The sequence below is a fragment of the Leptidea sinapis genome, chromosome 33, assembly GCF_905404315.1.
Source record: "Leptidea sinapis chromosome 33, ilLepSina1.1, whole genome shotgun sequence".
Classification (NCBI taxonomy): Eukaryota; Metazoa; Arthropoda; class Insecta; order Lepidoptera; family Pieridae; genus Leptidea; species Leptidea sinapis.
In genome coordinates this window covers 10,594,149-10,611,369 of record NC_066297.1, presented here as the reverse complement: position 1 = coordinate 10,611,369, position 17,221 = coordinate 10,594,149, and the positions used below count along the sequence as shown (strand labels likewise).

Genomic DNA, 17,221 nt, shown 5'->3' with positions numbered 1-17,221 from the left:
AATCTTTTGTTTACCCTTCTTAATTAATTACATAGATAATTAATGACATTACTTGTAAAGTTTACGTTGGTGATGTCGTCGTCGCATGTAATGCATGTCTCCCTCACCAAGGAGTGAAGCATTGTGTGAGTGAGTGTAGCCTTGACGAAGTAGCGTTGTGAAAGCTCTTCCAAATGTTAAGCGATGATAGGCAGCCACGAGTGGCCTTCCATAAGACATAGAGTAATCTGTGTCTCTGTCAATATGATCGCCGAATTCATGTTTCAACTGAGTGTCACTCCTATGTATATAACATCACTAGTCAGAAGACTGGGCTACCAATTAGGGCCAGGGTAAGTAGGGTTAGTTTTAATACGCTAGCTTTTTAACCAGTTTTCCAACTCATCGGACTTCAGAGTGACTTGAAGTGTCCGCAAAGGATGCGTGAAGCAGTGGTAGTTTAGACACGTGTCATCATCTTACAGAGCGAGTTGGACTTTAAGAGGCTTCGGTAGTTCACACGACAAGAAAATACGAGCAAGAGGTGGGTCAGAGAGAACCGAGGACGGCAGTCTTGATATTGTGTGGGACGTGGCTTCGCAATAGCGAAAGTATTATTCTTAAGATAATCGAATCATTCACACAAGTGTATCAGCTCACATCCAGCCCTTAAAATAAACATTGAGCCAGACCTTATCGAACACTTTCGCGGCGTCGAAGAACACAGCCGTGTGTTATAGCGATGTTGATAAAACCTAAGACCAGAGGTATCACAGGAGCGTTGCCGGTCTTTAATTGCATTGGCATTGCTTTAATTCAAGTTCAAGTTGCTTTATAGCGGATGAAACCATACACAACGAGACTTGAAAAAAAAAACAGCACAGCATAGGAAGAATAACAAAGGTTATATAAACGTTTTTCATAGAATCAACATCAATTGAATAATTGACTAATGACCTTGAATAGAATAAGTATCGCAGTCATTTGTTGATCTGACCGAAGTCAGACATGACGACTGAACGATGATTGAAGTGCAACTGTTATCTTTATGTGATATAATGATTTTATCTAATAGATAATAACAAAACAATAATTTTAGCGATAACCACACCGATTTGTGACTCGTTGTTAATGCGTGTTTTTATTTATGTGCAATTTACTTTTGGACTATTACAATGCATGGTCTGAGAAGATCAGTTTTTAATATTGGAATTCTGAATAAAACTTTTACGAGGTAAGTAGATAAGCTAATTTTGTCGGACAGAATCAATTGGAAATCCAAATGGGATATAAAATTACTAGTAAAAGCTATTAGTAACTTTAAGACTAAGGGTATATGAATTAGCTTAGCATTAAGATAAAATTATTATATTATGATGCTGTTCTACGCTTTTTTTATACTGCAAAGTAGCTGTGCATTTGCAGCAACTTTTGTGTACCGGTTTTAAGGCCATGAGTGTCTGTATGAATACATAAGACAAGTAATACATTCTATCGAAGTTATCGAAAATACATCGTATTACACAACACAATAGTTTGTTTTCTATTCTTGGCCGATCATCAACAATCAAAAATTATGAGCTGCATCATAATTACGCACGTCACAATTAGACATAATGTCAAAGCCGAGATATGAAACATGCACTAAATTACGCCATAATAAACTTCAACTGATTTATCTATACATTGCCGCATTTACTCCAGTTGCTTAAATTATTCTTGGTCAATAAGCAGCAATGTAAAACATTTAGTTAGTTCAGGTTGTTGTCGTATGTTGAATTTAGAATTCGATTCAGACAGTGACAGTTGACACACAACTAGGGAGAAATGTGTGCTTACATTGTCTTTAAGCAGACTTTTGCCGTTCCGATATCAGACTGCGAATGATATGTCCATACATGTATATATCATCGCGATATTAAATCTCACTAACCTAGTAATTTAACGATGCGAAAACACAATTCTTGCACATTACTGCGTCACGGCAGGAAAAAGCATAGCTGTAGTACCAGAATTTGTCCCACTGGCCCATCATCTGTCATCTTTTTTAGTAATAACAAGTTTGTATTTATGTATCACTACATAATATTAAAAAACAAAGTCATCAGTAGATAAACTCACAAACTACTGCACCGATTTTCCTGCTTTTTTCACCAATAGATAGAGTGATTACCTAGGAAGGTTTTAGTATATAACTTTTAATTTTTTTTTATACATTATTGATATTTAGTAAGCCGTATGGGTATGTATTTAAATCAAACGCTGTCTGAACCCTTTGTGATATAACGAAATGATGTATCGTGGAAGTGTGTGTCTTATATAGGTATAAATAAATGTCCGCAATGGCATATGTCTATCTCTTAAGAATAACATACGATATCCATTTTAATACGTTCATAATTTACTTTTATAAAGCGCTAATGTAAAAGCTATTTACACAAATACGATGTTACTCCTTATCATTTTAAACAAGTTAGATATTTTTAACCAACTTTAAAATGGAGGAGGACTAAACTTAAAGGAAAACTCCTTAAAACAACTTTAATAATAACTGTTAGTATGCTATTTATAATATTAAGTTTTATTTTGTTTAGGACTTGGCACCAATTTAAAACCTATCAATAGGTGGCACATAATATATTAATTTTTGAGTTATTTGATACTTTTCTGTTTTTGAAGTCGGTATATTTTTTTATGCGATACGACCCCCTCGCCCCCCCCGCACCGTCTTGCCTACTACAAACAATGATCGTTAGTTGAAGGGTATGATCATACAGAGTAGCGCGTACTCGTAACTCAATTGTTTTTTTTTTAATAACCAGATGGGTTAAATGTTTTGGGTACCTTTATTAAAACTCTTTTTCGAAGTGGTGGTCAGTGCTAAAATAAAACAATTTATAAATTTCTCCAGGACAGTTGCGGACAATACTGCTATAAATGACCCAACCGATAATGTACATCTAAAATCTTGGAAGGAGATTCCCGGACCGTCGTCGTTGCCAATCTTAGGACAAATACATCATTTTCTTCCAGGAGGTTTGTGAATTAAGCTCTCTTCACTTTTAGATCACACCTACAATGTATTATGCAAAAAATGAGACACAAGAAGTTTACCTGATGATACTCCCTCCAATTTGAAATATAATTAATAAATTTATTTATTTATTATGGATCGCCAACAGGTATTAAAGACCAAAATTTGTTACATTTCTAAGAAAGTTTACATATTATAAGTACACCCAATAATAGTCAAACACAGCGTGCAATTTAAGTTATGAACGTAGAATACTAGATAATATAATGTAGTTATGGTACACTAAGAAATATTGAAGTTAATAAAATTGTTACAATTTAGATTTTATTATGTTTTATAAGTTAATTTCTAAATGTATGTGAGGAAGTAATTCCAGAAAAAAGGTTCCAAACCACAATCATGTCAAAATTGAGATAAGAACTCAAAACTGGTTACGTGATTCATATTAACGGACTGACAAAAAATGGCAGCTGTCACTCTTTAAATGACATCATGACTTAGTAGCTCAACCCACATGTATGGAATACACTAATATTTGTAAAACTTTAAACACGAATTGCTCAAAATGGGATATTTGTGGCTTGGAACGTTTTTCAGGAACTATGTCCAATTATACAATTGTTTGCACAACCTGTTATTGATATTACAGTTTATTTTGTGTGACTCAGGCACTCTAGCAGACAAGGAAGCACTACCAGACACTCTATTCAGAAATTATGGACCAATTATCAGAATGGATGGAATATTTGGTGCACCACCACTTATATTTATAATTGATGCTGAAGCTTCAGGGCACGTAAGATAACTTAAGTAGTTAAAAACAATATGCTATACAGTTAAGCGAATAAGTTACCAAATAATCTTCCATCGAATCAAATATTTGCATTCTAAGCCATGAAGAATAGTTAAATTTAAAGAAATGCCGTTTATGTTTCCAATATCTATTCATGATCATCAGTTGGAAGACGTCTACTGCTGAACAAAAGCCTCCTCCAAAGATCTCCACGACGATGAGTCCTAAGCTGCCCTCGTCCAACGTATTCCGGCGATCTTGACCAGATCGTCGGTCCATCTTGTGGGAGGCCTACATACACTGCGTCTTCCGGTACGTGACCGCCATTCGAGTACTTTTTCTGCCCCACCGGCCATAACTGGATTGTTTGTCCAAGATAGACATATTCGTCAACAATTTCGAGAGTTCAGTTCCCAATTGTTACTAGAGTAGTAGCGACATGGACATTTGACATGATCTTCGTCTTGTTCGTTTCATTTTCATTCAGCTGTATTGAGGCCATCGAGCCTATGGCTTAAGTCGTCCGTGGTCTCTGCCATGATTACGATATCGTTAGCGAATCGAAGGTAAGTGATAAATTCGCCGTTGATATTGATGCCCGGTCCGTTCCAGTCCAGAAGCTTAAAGACATCTTCCAACGCAGTGGTGAACAGCTTGGGTGATATGACATCGCCTTGTCCCACTCCCTCTGCAGTCGATCGACTCGAGATCTGATACTGGAGATGGACTGACATGGTTGCGTTTGATTCAAACTCTTCAACGCATCGATATATCGGTAATCAATGTGGCACCTATGAAGAGACTGAAACACCGCCCAGGTCGCGATCAAATTAAAGGCTTTCTCATAGTCCACGAACGCCAAGTATAATGGCTGGTTATACTCTTCTTCTTTTCGTCTCTTGTATAACCTGCCGTAGTGTATGTATGTGGTCTATGGTGCTTAAGTTTTTTCGGAATCCGGCTTGTTCGGGAGGCTGGAGGCCGTCAAGCCTGCGAACGAGACGATTCGTGATAACCCTAGAAAACAGCTTATATACATGGCTCAGAAGTGATATGGGCCTTATCTCTTATCGCCCTTTTTGAAGAACAGCACTACTATACTTCTGTTCCATGCTTGCGGCGTTTTGCCCTCGAGGATGACGGAATTGAATAGCTTCTTAAGCACAAGAGTACCACCAGCTCTCAGAAGCTCAGCTGTAATCCCATCATCACCCGCCGCCTTGTTGTTTTTAAGCTGTTTTAGGGCCATACTAATCTCATACAGGCTGACGTCTGGGATATCTTGGGTAAAGTGTCGGGTTTGGCTCTTGGGTCTTCAGCCTTGTTGATAACAGGTGCCCGTGCAGTCGTGTATAACTGTCCGTAGAACTTCTCGACATCCCTCAAAAATTCCGGTTTAGACAAAACGACCCTGCCGTCATCGGTCTTCAGCTTCGTCAGTTGGCTCTGCCCAATAGACAAATCTCGTGCGAATACTTTGGAGCCTCTGTTACGCTCTATGGCCGCCTTCACACAATCTGTGTTATGGCGGTGTATATCGCGCGTCAATGATTGGAGATCTGTCTATTTATCTGTTAAATATCTGTTATATTTTCATAATTTTATGTCTCAGGGGCTGTATCTCAATGCCCAAGTAAAGTTACGAATAGGCTACTTGCTATTTATCTATCGATTAAAGACACCATTTGCGTTTCACAATGTATAGATAGTGTTATCTAACAGGTAAGGGCCATTTAAATTATAGGATGCATCTAGCAGCACATATTATAGTTATCTGACAAAGTGACAAGCATTTGAAAAAATAATGTCAATATATAAAATAGTAGGGGAGCCCAAGAGACTAAATAGGGATTTAGTCGAGCACCGTGGCACCTATTAGATAGTTAAGGTTAGATGCTAAAAATGAAAATAAAACTTTATATGACATGTACCCTGTCACTTTTGGGGGGAGTGTGTACAACGAGGTAAAAAACGCAGTCACAAAGAAATATTCGAGCACTTCAGATTATTATACAGACGTTTCATCTTAATGTCCTTGTCGTCCTGATCCATAATATGAAAATATTGTGGAGGAATTCCCTTAACCTTTGTAATTTTCGGTTTAAAACTTTGTGACTTTCCGTTTTCCTTGTTTGACGCTCAAATTGTTAGATTAGTGAAATGCACACTTTACTTCATATAATTAACTTACCTTACCTCAATCTGACGCGCTCGGCTGTTCTAATGAGCGTTTTTTTTACTAATCTGATTGGTTGCTCTAGCCGTTCTCTCAGGTATATTGGGAGTACTTCACAGTTTGTCACTCTTATGTTTTTATGACGCACTCGAATAAATCCCAAAATCCCCACCTGGGCTCCTCTACTATAATATTTGGTACATGATTTGTTTATGTTATGACTTATGGACAGTTGAACTTAGTGCTTATATTCTCTTTGTGGACAATTATTAAAGGCTCATCAGAATTGATTATTTGACATTCTCAAATTTCGTTACATGGAAGTGGAATACAATTATGTGATTGTTTTTATTGTGAAAATAGTAGTAGAAGTGCTATTTAGAAATATATACAAAAAGAAAACTGTAAATTATGAAATCTAATTTTCATTAAAAGCCATCAAGCTTGTGTTACGTTAATTCGTATAAGAAACAGTTATTTTTATATTTTCATTTCGTCAAACGCGAACTGAATGCGAAGTTGCCAGATCGATCTGCCAGATAGATCTGGTGAAAGTGTGAGTTTTAAGATTTGTATCATAATACTTTTTGTTTCCTATACATGAAAAAAAAAAGTCATTTAGTAAATAAATATGGCGGTGAAGTGATTTCACAATCACTCACGCAATCAGTTTCATCTGGAAGTTTTATGTAGCCATTAATTTATCTAGCCTATAACAATCTGCTTCTTTACTTGGAAATTGTGAAACAGTAGATAATACACTAGATAATATAATAATAATAAAGGGATTATAACTTTTGAAGGTACTGACTGCCTTATTTAATAAATACAAAATATACAATTAATTTTAAATAAACATAAAATACCGAAGTTAACAACATAGTCCAAATGATTTCGAAACTGAAGGGGCAGTGGGCAGGGCACATAGTTCGACGGATAGATGGCCGTTGGGGCAGTAAGGTCCTCGAATGGTGACTATGTATACGGAATACGCAATGTTGGTAGGCCCCCCACAAGATGTACCGACGATCTGGTCAAGATCAACGGTCGCCGGAATACGTTGGATGAGGGCAGCGCAGGACCGATCATCGTGGAATACTTTGCGGGAGGCCTTTGTCCAGCAGTGGACGTCTTCCGGCTGATGAAGATGATGATGAAACGTAAAAGAAAATTCGTATTATTGACACACGCCAACATTATAATATTATGTAGACACACTGCCGCCGTTTAGTCTACGACACTCTTATAGCACACTAAATCTTGCCAGCACCTACATAAGTCGCTAGACTTATCGGCCTTACAAATAAACTTGGTATAAAGTTATACCTAAGATTAAACCAAGAATATAGACGAAATTAGTACTCACATTGTGTTACGCCTCTGCGCGCATTGAATTGTATGCTTTAAATTTCTATTCAATGACACTGTTCAAGATCTCTGTACCTATAAAAGTATTGTAAAGCATAACATATAAGTAATTGTTATTATATCAAACTATTTATTATACTGTGCGTCACGAAATGCTGACCAAAGTCATAACTTGCGAAAATAATTTGTACGTGAGTGTATATACGTGAATTTCGCTTGTATTTGAAAGCTTAATTGGTTGTCAAAACTTTTTAGATATATTCTGATATATAATATTGACAATGAAAGGTGGACAGGGTGAATACGTCTATAAAAGGCAACGTCTCCCTATATCGTCGACATTTGATCTATTTGTTTTCGTGCCCCTTTCTTCTGTACAATATGCTATAAGATGACATTAAAAGACTGGCTGCTACTCCCGTAGACCAGGGAGTGAGGATGAACAAATTATTTACGGACTACTGAATATTAACATAAGTATTATGTAATTAATGAAGAAATTAACAATATAGGCTTTATGTGTAGGTACCAGAAAATAGTCTCGGTAGTACCGATTTTCTGTAGACTCTGTAGTACCGATCGGTGGCAGATCACAGCCATGGTTCGATGCGTCCGTTAAAGCAGCATCTGACTGCAAAAAACAGGCGTATCGAACTTGGGTTGCGGCGCTGGGCACAAGGGATCCGAACTGCAAAGTTCTCAAGAGGAAATATAACCGTGCCTCCAGATTTATTAAGCGGCAAATCGCCCGTGCGAAATCGAAGTACATCGTTAAAATCGGCGAGCAGCTTTCCAGTTACCCGACCGGAACACGCAAGTTCTGGTCGTTGTCAAAAGCTGCTCTTGGTAACTTCAACCAGCAATCCCTGCCGCCGTTGCACATGAGGAATGACACCCAGGCCCATACGGCAAAAGTGAAAGCCGATCTCCTGTGCACTCTTTTTGTCTCCAACTCGACTCTTAACGACAACGGAAAACACCGCCGACAATCACGCGGTGTCAGAACTCTATGCCTGAAGTACAGTTCAGACAGAAAACTGTAAGGCGAGCTCCGTTTTCGTTGGACGTCAGGAAGTCGAGCGGGCCGGATGGCATTTCTCCAATCGTGCTTAATCATGGAGAGCGTAATCAACCGCCAGCTCTTGGTATACCTAGAGGGTCATCAGTTGATCAACGACCAACAGTACGGCTTTCGCCATGATCAGTTGACAGGTGATCTTCTGATATACCTAACACATAGATGGGCGGCGGCTATTGAAAGTAAGGGGGAAGGCCTGGCAGTTAGCCTGGATATAGCGAAGGCCTTTGATCGTGTATGGCACAAGGCGCTCCTCTCAAAACTTCCATCATTTGGGCTTACCGAGAGTTTGAGCAAGTGGACCTCCAACTTCCTCACTGGGCGTAGCATACAGGTCGTTGTCGACGGATATTGCTCAAACCCGAAGCCCGTGAATGCTGGAGTGCCCCAAGGCTGTGTGCTATCTCCTACGCTGTTTCTTCTGCATATCAATGCAACATTGCTATGCAGATGACAGCACTGGTGATGCCGTATACACGGGCCATGCAGGTCTCTCTCTGGAAATCGTCGACCAGTGCCGGGAGGAACTTGTGTCTTCTATCGAGTCCTCTCTCGAGAAGATCGCGGAATGGGGTAAATTGAACCTTGTCCAATTTAACCCCCAGAAGACTCCAGTTTGCGCGTTTACCACTAAAAAACCCCATTTGACGTATCACCGATCTTCGAGAACACTTCTATTCATCGCCTTGTATCGGAATACTGGGTCTTGAAATCTCGAGCGATTGCCAGTTCCATGGCCATCTGGAGGGCAAAGCCGCCGGCCCACATTCTAGCGCTGTACATAGCGCAGGTCCGGCCTCACATTGAGTATTGCCGTCATCTCTGGTCTGGCGCACCCCCGTATCTGCTCGATCCATTTGACCGCGTGCAACGTAGAGCAGCTTGAATTGTCGGGGACACAGTGCTCAGTGAACGGCATTGTGTGTCTTCTACCGTATTTGTCACGGGGAGTGTTCCGAAGAGCTGTTTAACCTGATTCCTGCCGCCGAATTCCACCTTCGCACGACACGCCACAAGTTAGGATTTCATCCCCACCATCTGGATACGTGGCGGTCCTCCACAGTGCGGTTTTCAAGGAGCTTTCTCCCTCGTACTACAAAGCTGTGGAATGAGCTTCCTTATGCAGTGTTTCCGGGACGATACGACATGGGTACCTTCAAAAAAAGCGCGTACACCTTCCTCAAAGGCCGGCAACGCTCTTGTGATTCCTGTGGTGTTGCAAGAGAATGTGGGCGGCGATGATCACTTAACACCAGGTGACCCGTACGCTCCTTTGTCCTCCTTTTCCATAAAAAAAAAACTTACTAGTGTGACCCTATCTACGTATTGGAGGATACAAACTTTGATATGCTTATAACTAATCTACATCTCTTTTGCGCGGGAAAATTCAGTAAACTGCGAATACATGGCTATTTGCGAATAAGTTTTCTGATCCAAGGATCATAAGAGGCTTCAAATTTCCAGGGACATTAATGTAATTAAGCGTAGGGTGAGAAAACGCATGGAAGAAAATAATATAAATATCTGAGAATTAGCCCACAGAACCCAGTCGATCGACTTTGGTTTTCCTACGAACATGTTAACTGGTCTCATGAGCAGTGAGCTAGGGTTTTGTCTACAGACAAGTGCAATTCGCTTTGTGTATTCCTCAAAAACGACAGTGTGTCGAAAAAACTAATATTTAATTGTTTGTGTATAGATAATAATTGGTCTTCACAAATTTTATACTTGGCCATATTTCTGTGCCGCTGAATAAATTCTTTAGATTATATTTTTGATGAAAGGAAAATTTATTTAAACAAAACAAATCTTATAACTATATCATGACGTGGAAGCATACCAAGAATACTGGCAGCATTTCCGCGCTGGATAGCTAAGCTGATCCGTTGACCGACATAGCTACCAGCGCTTGGGTTTCCAGTAGCCTTATTGAGGCGCGAAGATAGTATTTTGAACATTCTCCGCGCCTCTGGGCCCCACGGGCCAAGTGTCTCGACACTAAACGGCACAAAGATGTATGACTCAATGAGACCAACACATTTGCGACGCTTGATGTCTCCGGCAGTCGAAGCAGCAGCAACAGCACCAACTGACGTAACTCGGACAAAATAAATTTGATTATACTTCAACAGATTCTGCGTAGTGAAAACTGGCTACCAAAACGACCCGGGTTCCACAGTCTAACACATTATAGAAAGATGATGAATAAAGACACTCCACACCTACCAACTGGGCTGCTTACTGAGTAAGATTTTTTCATTGTGATCAGTCCTTTTCTGTTTCTCGTGTGTTACATAATATTATACTGTTGAAGAACGCTGAGTCAGCTCCGCTTGTTAATGCCTGCTGTACAGTCCTTTTAACTTAGGAACAGAAATATTAACTATATCTGTTTTTTTCTATTGTTATTTTTATTTGGAGTTTTCTTAAGTTGTATAATTATAAATTTTGCAATTATAGTGTGTGTTTTGTTTTCGTTAAAAATAACGTTCTAATTTATTTAATTAAGAATGAAAAACTTATTTTGCTTAAATAATTCGATAATATTGCCTTTTCTTCAGTATTAAATAATACCACACTGAACTATCGTCTTTGGTAAAATATGTAAACTATATGTATATTGTACATGGGGACAGCCCAGTGAACACAAGAAATAACTAATATACCTGTTGGTCATACTTTTTTCTTCAGTTCAAGACCCCTCCATCCTAAACCTCAATCAAATTCGCATATTAAGTCCTCAAATAAGGCTTTAATTTATTAATTTCAATAATAACAAATTTAAGTGAAATAGAAAGAAATAAGAGAAAGCCAAGAATAATTGTTTCTTACGCAGTCAGTTTACAAAATAGGGGTCTTAACAAGGTCTTAATAAAACTGATTTTTATTTTGTTCCAGCGAGGGTGACATATGGAAGAACTTTAGATCTACAGTCAATCCTATTTTATTACAGCCCAAAACAATAAAATTATATAAAAATATTTTAGAAGAGGTTGCTGATGATATGATTCAAAGGTTTACATTTATTTAATATTATGATGCAATGCTTGAACAATAACAATTGGGGCTTCACATCTGTTTTCATCTCGGATTATTTTTAACTATAATATTTTAATTATCAACCATTATTGGAGGACCATTCTTCTTAATATCCTATCAAGGGTGATCAATCAAGTATATTTATACTTGGTTAATCTCACCTGTGACAACGTATTATTATGTATGAATACCACATCGGCATCTATTTCTGCCATGAAGCAGTAATGTATAAATATAATAAGCATAATTGTGTTTCGGTCTGAAGGGCGCCGTAACTGAAAAATTACTGGATAAATGAGAATTAACATCTTACGTCTCAAGGCAACGGGCGCAATTTTAGTGCCGCTCAGAATTATTATGTTTTTCTAGAATCCTGAGTGGCACTGCATTGTAATGTTCAGGGCGTATCAATTACCATCAGCTGAACGTCCTGCTCGTCTCGTCCCTTACTATCCTAAAGAATGTTTTCCATTTCATGCAATAGTGTATTTGCTTGTAATTTTCTTGGCGAAACAAAAATATTGTATTCATAAAATAATTTAAAAATATTGTTTTTGATATTGTAATAGATTTATGTATTACAGGTTCAGATCAAAACGCAACGATAATTATATGATTGACGCAAAGTTTGACGTGGAAATGAACTTGTGGGCTTTAGAATCGATCGGTGTGGTAGCACTGGGTGGTCGACTAAATTGTCTTGACCCCAGTTTACCTGAAGATTCCCCAGCAAGGCGGCTCATTCAAAATGTTCACGATAGTTTTGTTATGTTTGATAAGTTAGATTTCAGGCCAAGTTTATGGAGATATGTAGCAACACCAAATTATAAAAAGGCTATGAAGTGCTATGACGATCAATTAAAGTACGATAAGTATACCATTGCAATAAATAAATGTTTAATAAATAGCAAAACATTTTAAAATCTAACTAACTCGAACTGTATTTTTTCAGACTGAGTAAATATTTTATTAATAAGGCAATGGAGCAAAATCAAAATAACCAGAAAAAAGATGACAATGAGAAGGGGGTTCTGGAGAAACTATTGGAGATTGATGAACGTGTAGCAGTTATAATGGCTGGAGACATGCTGTTTGCTGGAGTTGACACTGTAATTACCGATCGCTTTGAATAATTACCGCTAGATGAATTCAACCAGTAATATTAAGCAGTTCTGTACCCAAAGGGTAACTTTTACTAAGTATAGTTAATATACTGTTTTCTTATTTAATTCTTAATCATTATCCCAATCAATAGATCTGAAATCTAAAGAAAATTAAAGGAAATAAAAATAATGACAACCTTACTAATATATATTTGAAACATAAAACAAATATTATAAATTTTCAAGAATAGCGACCGTCTCTGCCTAATTATATTCAACATTAGTACAAGTAAAGTTATGAATAGGCTACTTGCTACTATCATCCATATATACAGCTATTGAATAAAGACATGATTTGCGTTTCTCAATGTTGTCATCTACGAGTAGCAGATATATCTGTTTGGCAGAGAAATAGATTGCTGATCGTGATCTTTAAAATATTGAGTCGTTGTTATTATTTCTACACAATTTTTTTTTTTCGTAGATTATTTGATGTTATAAATTACAATAATTTATAACTTTACCAGCACCAGAACAGATATATATGAAAAAAGAAATCCGAGAGGATATTCTGTTCATCTATCTGCGTACAACAGAGAGCTGCTCAGGTTGACGAGAATCAAGCGCTTTCTAAGCATCGTTGCATAGAGTTGTCATTTTATTTTGCGTCTTTTTCAAAATGCAGTTATCACAAATCGTTGCTTTTGTATCTAGGAGTGGGTCATCATCTAGCAATCACAAGTAGCACCTATTCTACTGTATTTAGAGAAGGTGTTTTGTTCCACAGTAAATGCCTATTATTTTGTTTCAGACCGCAAACGTGATGATAGCAACGTTGTACTTTTTAGCAAATAACCAAGAAAAACAGGTGAAACTAAGAGAAGAGATACAATCAGACAACGATCAACAACCTTATTTGAGAGCATGTCTTAAAGAATCGATGAGGATGATGCCTGTCGTTGCAGGAAATCTAAGAAAAACTACAAAAGAGTACAGCGTGTTGGGGTATAAAATACCTAAAGATGTAAGACCTTTATTCAGAGAAGATATATTATTTTAAACAATTGAAATAAAATATTTTCCTGCGGTAAAATTAAGGATATTTCAAGATTTCTTGCAAAAAATGAGGGAAAGCTATATTCAATTTAATGCAAATAAATAGCTTTTGCGTGATGCGAGTAAAATAAATATACAAAGAGACCAAAAAAAGGGATTGTGTGGTTTTATAAAAGCCACGATAAAAGTGAAAATAATTAATTGAACACTGTTCTTTGCTTTTTACTCGTTGATCATTTTTTTTTTTCACTAGCTGTGGCATTGTTTACCAAAAGCAAATAAAAAGTTCACTGTAATAAATAACAATATCTACATTAAACACAGACAAACAACATTTACATTAAACACTGATAAAAATAAACAAAATAGCGTAGAGCACTGGCACAAGTGAATAATTGTCTTTACACTACACGGTCAGCTGCTGCGAACTATAGGCGCCGCTCGACCGTCACGCGCAGTTACTTGATAAAGTTATTTTTCTTCAATCTACAGACAATGATCCGTTCCAATTTTATAATTATATTCTTATATATATATATATAGATAGTTAAAACGTCATAAAGTTAAATAAGCATAATAATAATAATAATAATAAGAATAAGCGTTATAATAAATATTGAATACAACATTTGTGTCTTCTTTCGGACCATAAAAATTTATCATAAAAACACGAAATGAGATTATCGAAACACATTATTCACGCGTCATAAAATGCCTGAAAATTGTGCGGAAAAAGGTTTATCGCGGTTATAAATAAGATATTCCCGTTGCAATGTCAAATAATTTTAAATAATTTATTGTCTCAGGAATGTGTCTTGACTTATATCATTTCTGCTATCTCACACGAATACATAATATAATAGCAATAATGAGATGAGATAATATAATATGCACATTAACAAATACAGAGTTATTTTTGTCTCATGGGATTAAAATAGCTGCTAAATAGCTAACACATTGCAATTATTATCTTTGACCAAATTTATTAATTATCTACTGAAAAGTCACGTTATGGCTGTTAGCTAAGAAGAATCAGCTTGGCTTTGCATCCCCGTGATTGCTGGCTGGTTACACTACGCCATCACTACACATTAAGCCACTTCTAAATACGTAATAAGTTCAGTATTTCCCCGCCTTTTATTGTTATTCCGCGCCTTTTTGTACACAGTAAATATATATCGCTCTTTCGCTGGAAAAATTTCGGCACAAACTTTACCTTTATCCCTAATAATGTGTTAATAAAACTTTCTTTTTCCTTCCTTGAATAGTTTTGTAACTAATGAAAAAATTGCATCGAAGTCCGTTGCGTGGCTTTAAAATGACTTTGTTTTATACTATATCTTAATAATATAATCTATAATATCTTAATGAGTTGTTATTATGAATTCGTCTATTTCATAATAATATATGTCAATTATATACTTTTGTCACATTAAATTTGTTGACTATATATAGAGGTACTGAATGAATTATTAAATTATTTACATATCCTTAAATTTTAATTTTATTAATATTAATGACAGAATTGTGAAATCCGACATGTTTCAGTATAACAGTATTATAGTGTGTTGGTACTTAGACAACTCTATAACATATTTTGCATGTCAGTTGACGAAACATATTGGACTTTTAATAATATTATGTTAACATAACTACAATGTTTCTTGCAAATAAAATTTCAAATTTCATTTCACTTCAAGTAATGTGCATAACTTTGGTAATTATTTCAGATGTTTGTAACATTCGGGCATCAATATTTATCAAACTTGGATGAACACTACCCCCGTTCTGAAGAATATATCCCCGAGCGATGGATTGCAGAGAAAACTGATCCTTTGTATCATGGAAACGCACATCCCTTTGCTTACAGTCCATTTGGTTTTGGAGCACGAAGCTGCATTGGTAATAAAAACATTTTCTAGTGATGTTTATTGAAGTGAAAACTTCTTTTGGTGCACCACACACACATATCTTCGTAGCACTGACCTGTATATATTCCACTGGACAGGCTGTTCCATATGTTTGACAGCAAATTTACCCACATCGTCTCCTGCAACAGATTCAATCTCTATTCCAGATTGATTCATCTCAAAGGCATTGCCAGCCTTTTAGAAAGGTGGATCTATGCGCTGTTTTGTAAGTGTGAATACTGTATGGTCTTAGAAGAACCTGGCAACGTGCGTGGAAGAGTGTTCAAAAAAACCATGAGGATGATATCTAGGTTTGTGGCGAAGTTCGAGGAATTCAGATCACTCAAAAGAAGTGTCTTCTATACCCAACGCTAAGCGATCCATAGTCGTATTATTTCAAACGTAAATGTTGAACTTATTGTAGAAAACGCCTCTATGATCAACATTTGATAAAAAACTATCCATTGCTATATAACGACATAAAATATAGAGCCCAGTTGTTAGTGACCCTGACTGCTGAGCCAGAGGTCCCGGGTTCGAATCCCGGTAGGTGCAAACATTTATATGATGAATATGAATGTTTGTTTCCAAGTCCTGGTTATTATATTAAATATTTCGTTGTCTTTATAGCCATAGTACATGCTATGCCTAGTGTGGGGTTAGATATGTCAATATTAATATAAATTAAAAGTAACAAATAAATTTCGACGCTGTGATGAACCAAACGATAAGAATATATATCGTTTAATGTTATGTTTTTTTTAGGTCGCCGCATTGCTGAATTGGAAATGGAAACATTTTTGGCCAAAGTGATAAAAAACTTTAAGCTTGAATGGACTGGAGGAACGTTAAAGAAACGCATATCTGCTTTGAATTATATTATCGGACCGTTCAACTTTATATTTAAAGATGTTTAATAAGTTGCAATAATTTAAATTATTACGAATTCTGTTATATCTTACTTAGTATTGTATTTTAAGAAATTTTATATAATCTTTTGTGTCTAATTTCTCAGGCTATAAACAAGCGCCATATGTTGTTTTTTTATTTCCAATGACGTTTTACACTTATATACAACAGAACCGAAATACTGAAATGCCACACAACACAACATAATTATAAGCTTCGACTGTTATATTATGTTCTATATACATTGCCGCATTTACTTCAGTGGCTTAAAATATCCTAATCAATAAGCAGCAATGTTAAACATTTATTCAGCTCAGATGAATTGATTTGGACAGTGACAGATGACACACGACTAACGATAAAAGTGTGCTTACATTGTGTTTAAGTACAATTTTGCCGTTCCGCTATCAGACTACCTTTACCAGTGGGAGGCTCCTTTGCACAGGGTGCCGGCTAGATTATAGGTACCACAACAGCGCCTTTTTTCTGCCGTGAAGCAGTAATGTGTAACACCACTGTGTTTCGGTCTGAAGGGCGCCGTAGCTAGTGAAATTACTGGGCAAATAAGACTTGACATCTTATGTCTCAATGTAAGGAGCGCAATCGTAGTGCCGCTCAGTTATTTTGGGTTTTATAAAAATTCTTGTAATTGGCAGAGCGTATCAATTAACATCAGTTAAAGTCCTGCTTGTCTCGCCCCGTATTTAAAAAAAAAAGTAAAATTAATCTTTCTTCTTTTTAATTTGTAAACAAAGGACACGTCTAAGATAAAAAAT

The 17,221-nt window shown here is 36.8% G+C and overlaps 1 protein-coding gene across 5 annotated transcripts; it reads left to right on the top strand.

The window, feature by feature from the left end:
* Positions 1-960: 960 nt before the first annotated feature.
* On the top strand, positions 961-16,570 carry LOC126974640 (cytochrome P450 CYP12A2-like). Of its 5 annotated transcripts, XM_050822169.1 has the most exons (10): positions 961-1,213; positions 2,891-3,015; positions 3,682-3,809; positions 10,561-10,673; positions 11,327-11,443; positions 12,052-12,330; positions 12,420-12,576; positions 13,382-13,594; positions 15,357-15,528; positions 16,302-16,570. In XM_050822169.1, exons 1-10 carry the CDS (start codon positions 1,155-1,157, stop codon positions 16,451-16,453), a joined length of 1,515 nt encoding a protein of 504 aa, XP_050678126.1. In that variant the 5' UTR covers positions 961-1,154; the 3' UTR covers positions 16,454-16,570. The 5 variants fall into 5 exon arrangements, with proteins under 5 accessions (XP_050678126.1, XP_050678131.1, XP_050678128.1 ...); XM_050822171.1 differs by lacking the exon at positions 961-1,213 and having other exon boundaries at positions 2,899-3,015; positions 3,663-3,809; XM_050822174.1 differs by lacking the exons at positions 961-1,213; positions 10,561-10,673.
* The last annotated feature ends 651 nt before the right edge of the window (positions 16,571-17,221 follow it).

Bases quoted from the DNA above. Each gene is read 5' to 3' on its own strand.
- LOC126974640 (XM_050822169.1), top strand. From the start codon at position 1,155: ATGCATGGTCTGAGAAGATCAGTTTTTAATATTGGAATTCTGAATAAA. The intron at 3,810-10,560 runs GTAAGATAACTT...ATACTTCAACAG, and splicing joins ATGCTGAAGCTTCAGGGCAC to ATTCTGCGTAGTGAAAACTG. The intron at 12,331-12,419 runs GTACGATAAGTA...GTATTTTTTCAG, and splicing joins TGCTATGACGATCAATTAAA to ACTGAGTAAATATTTTATTA.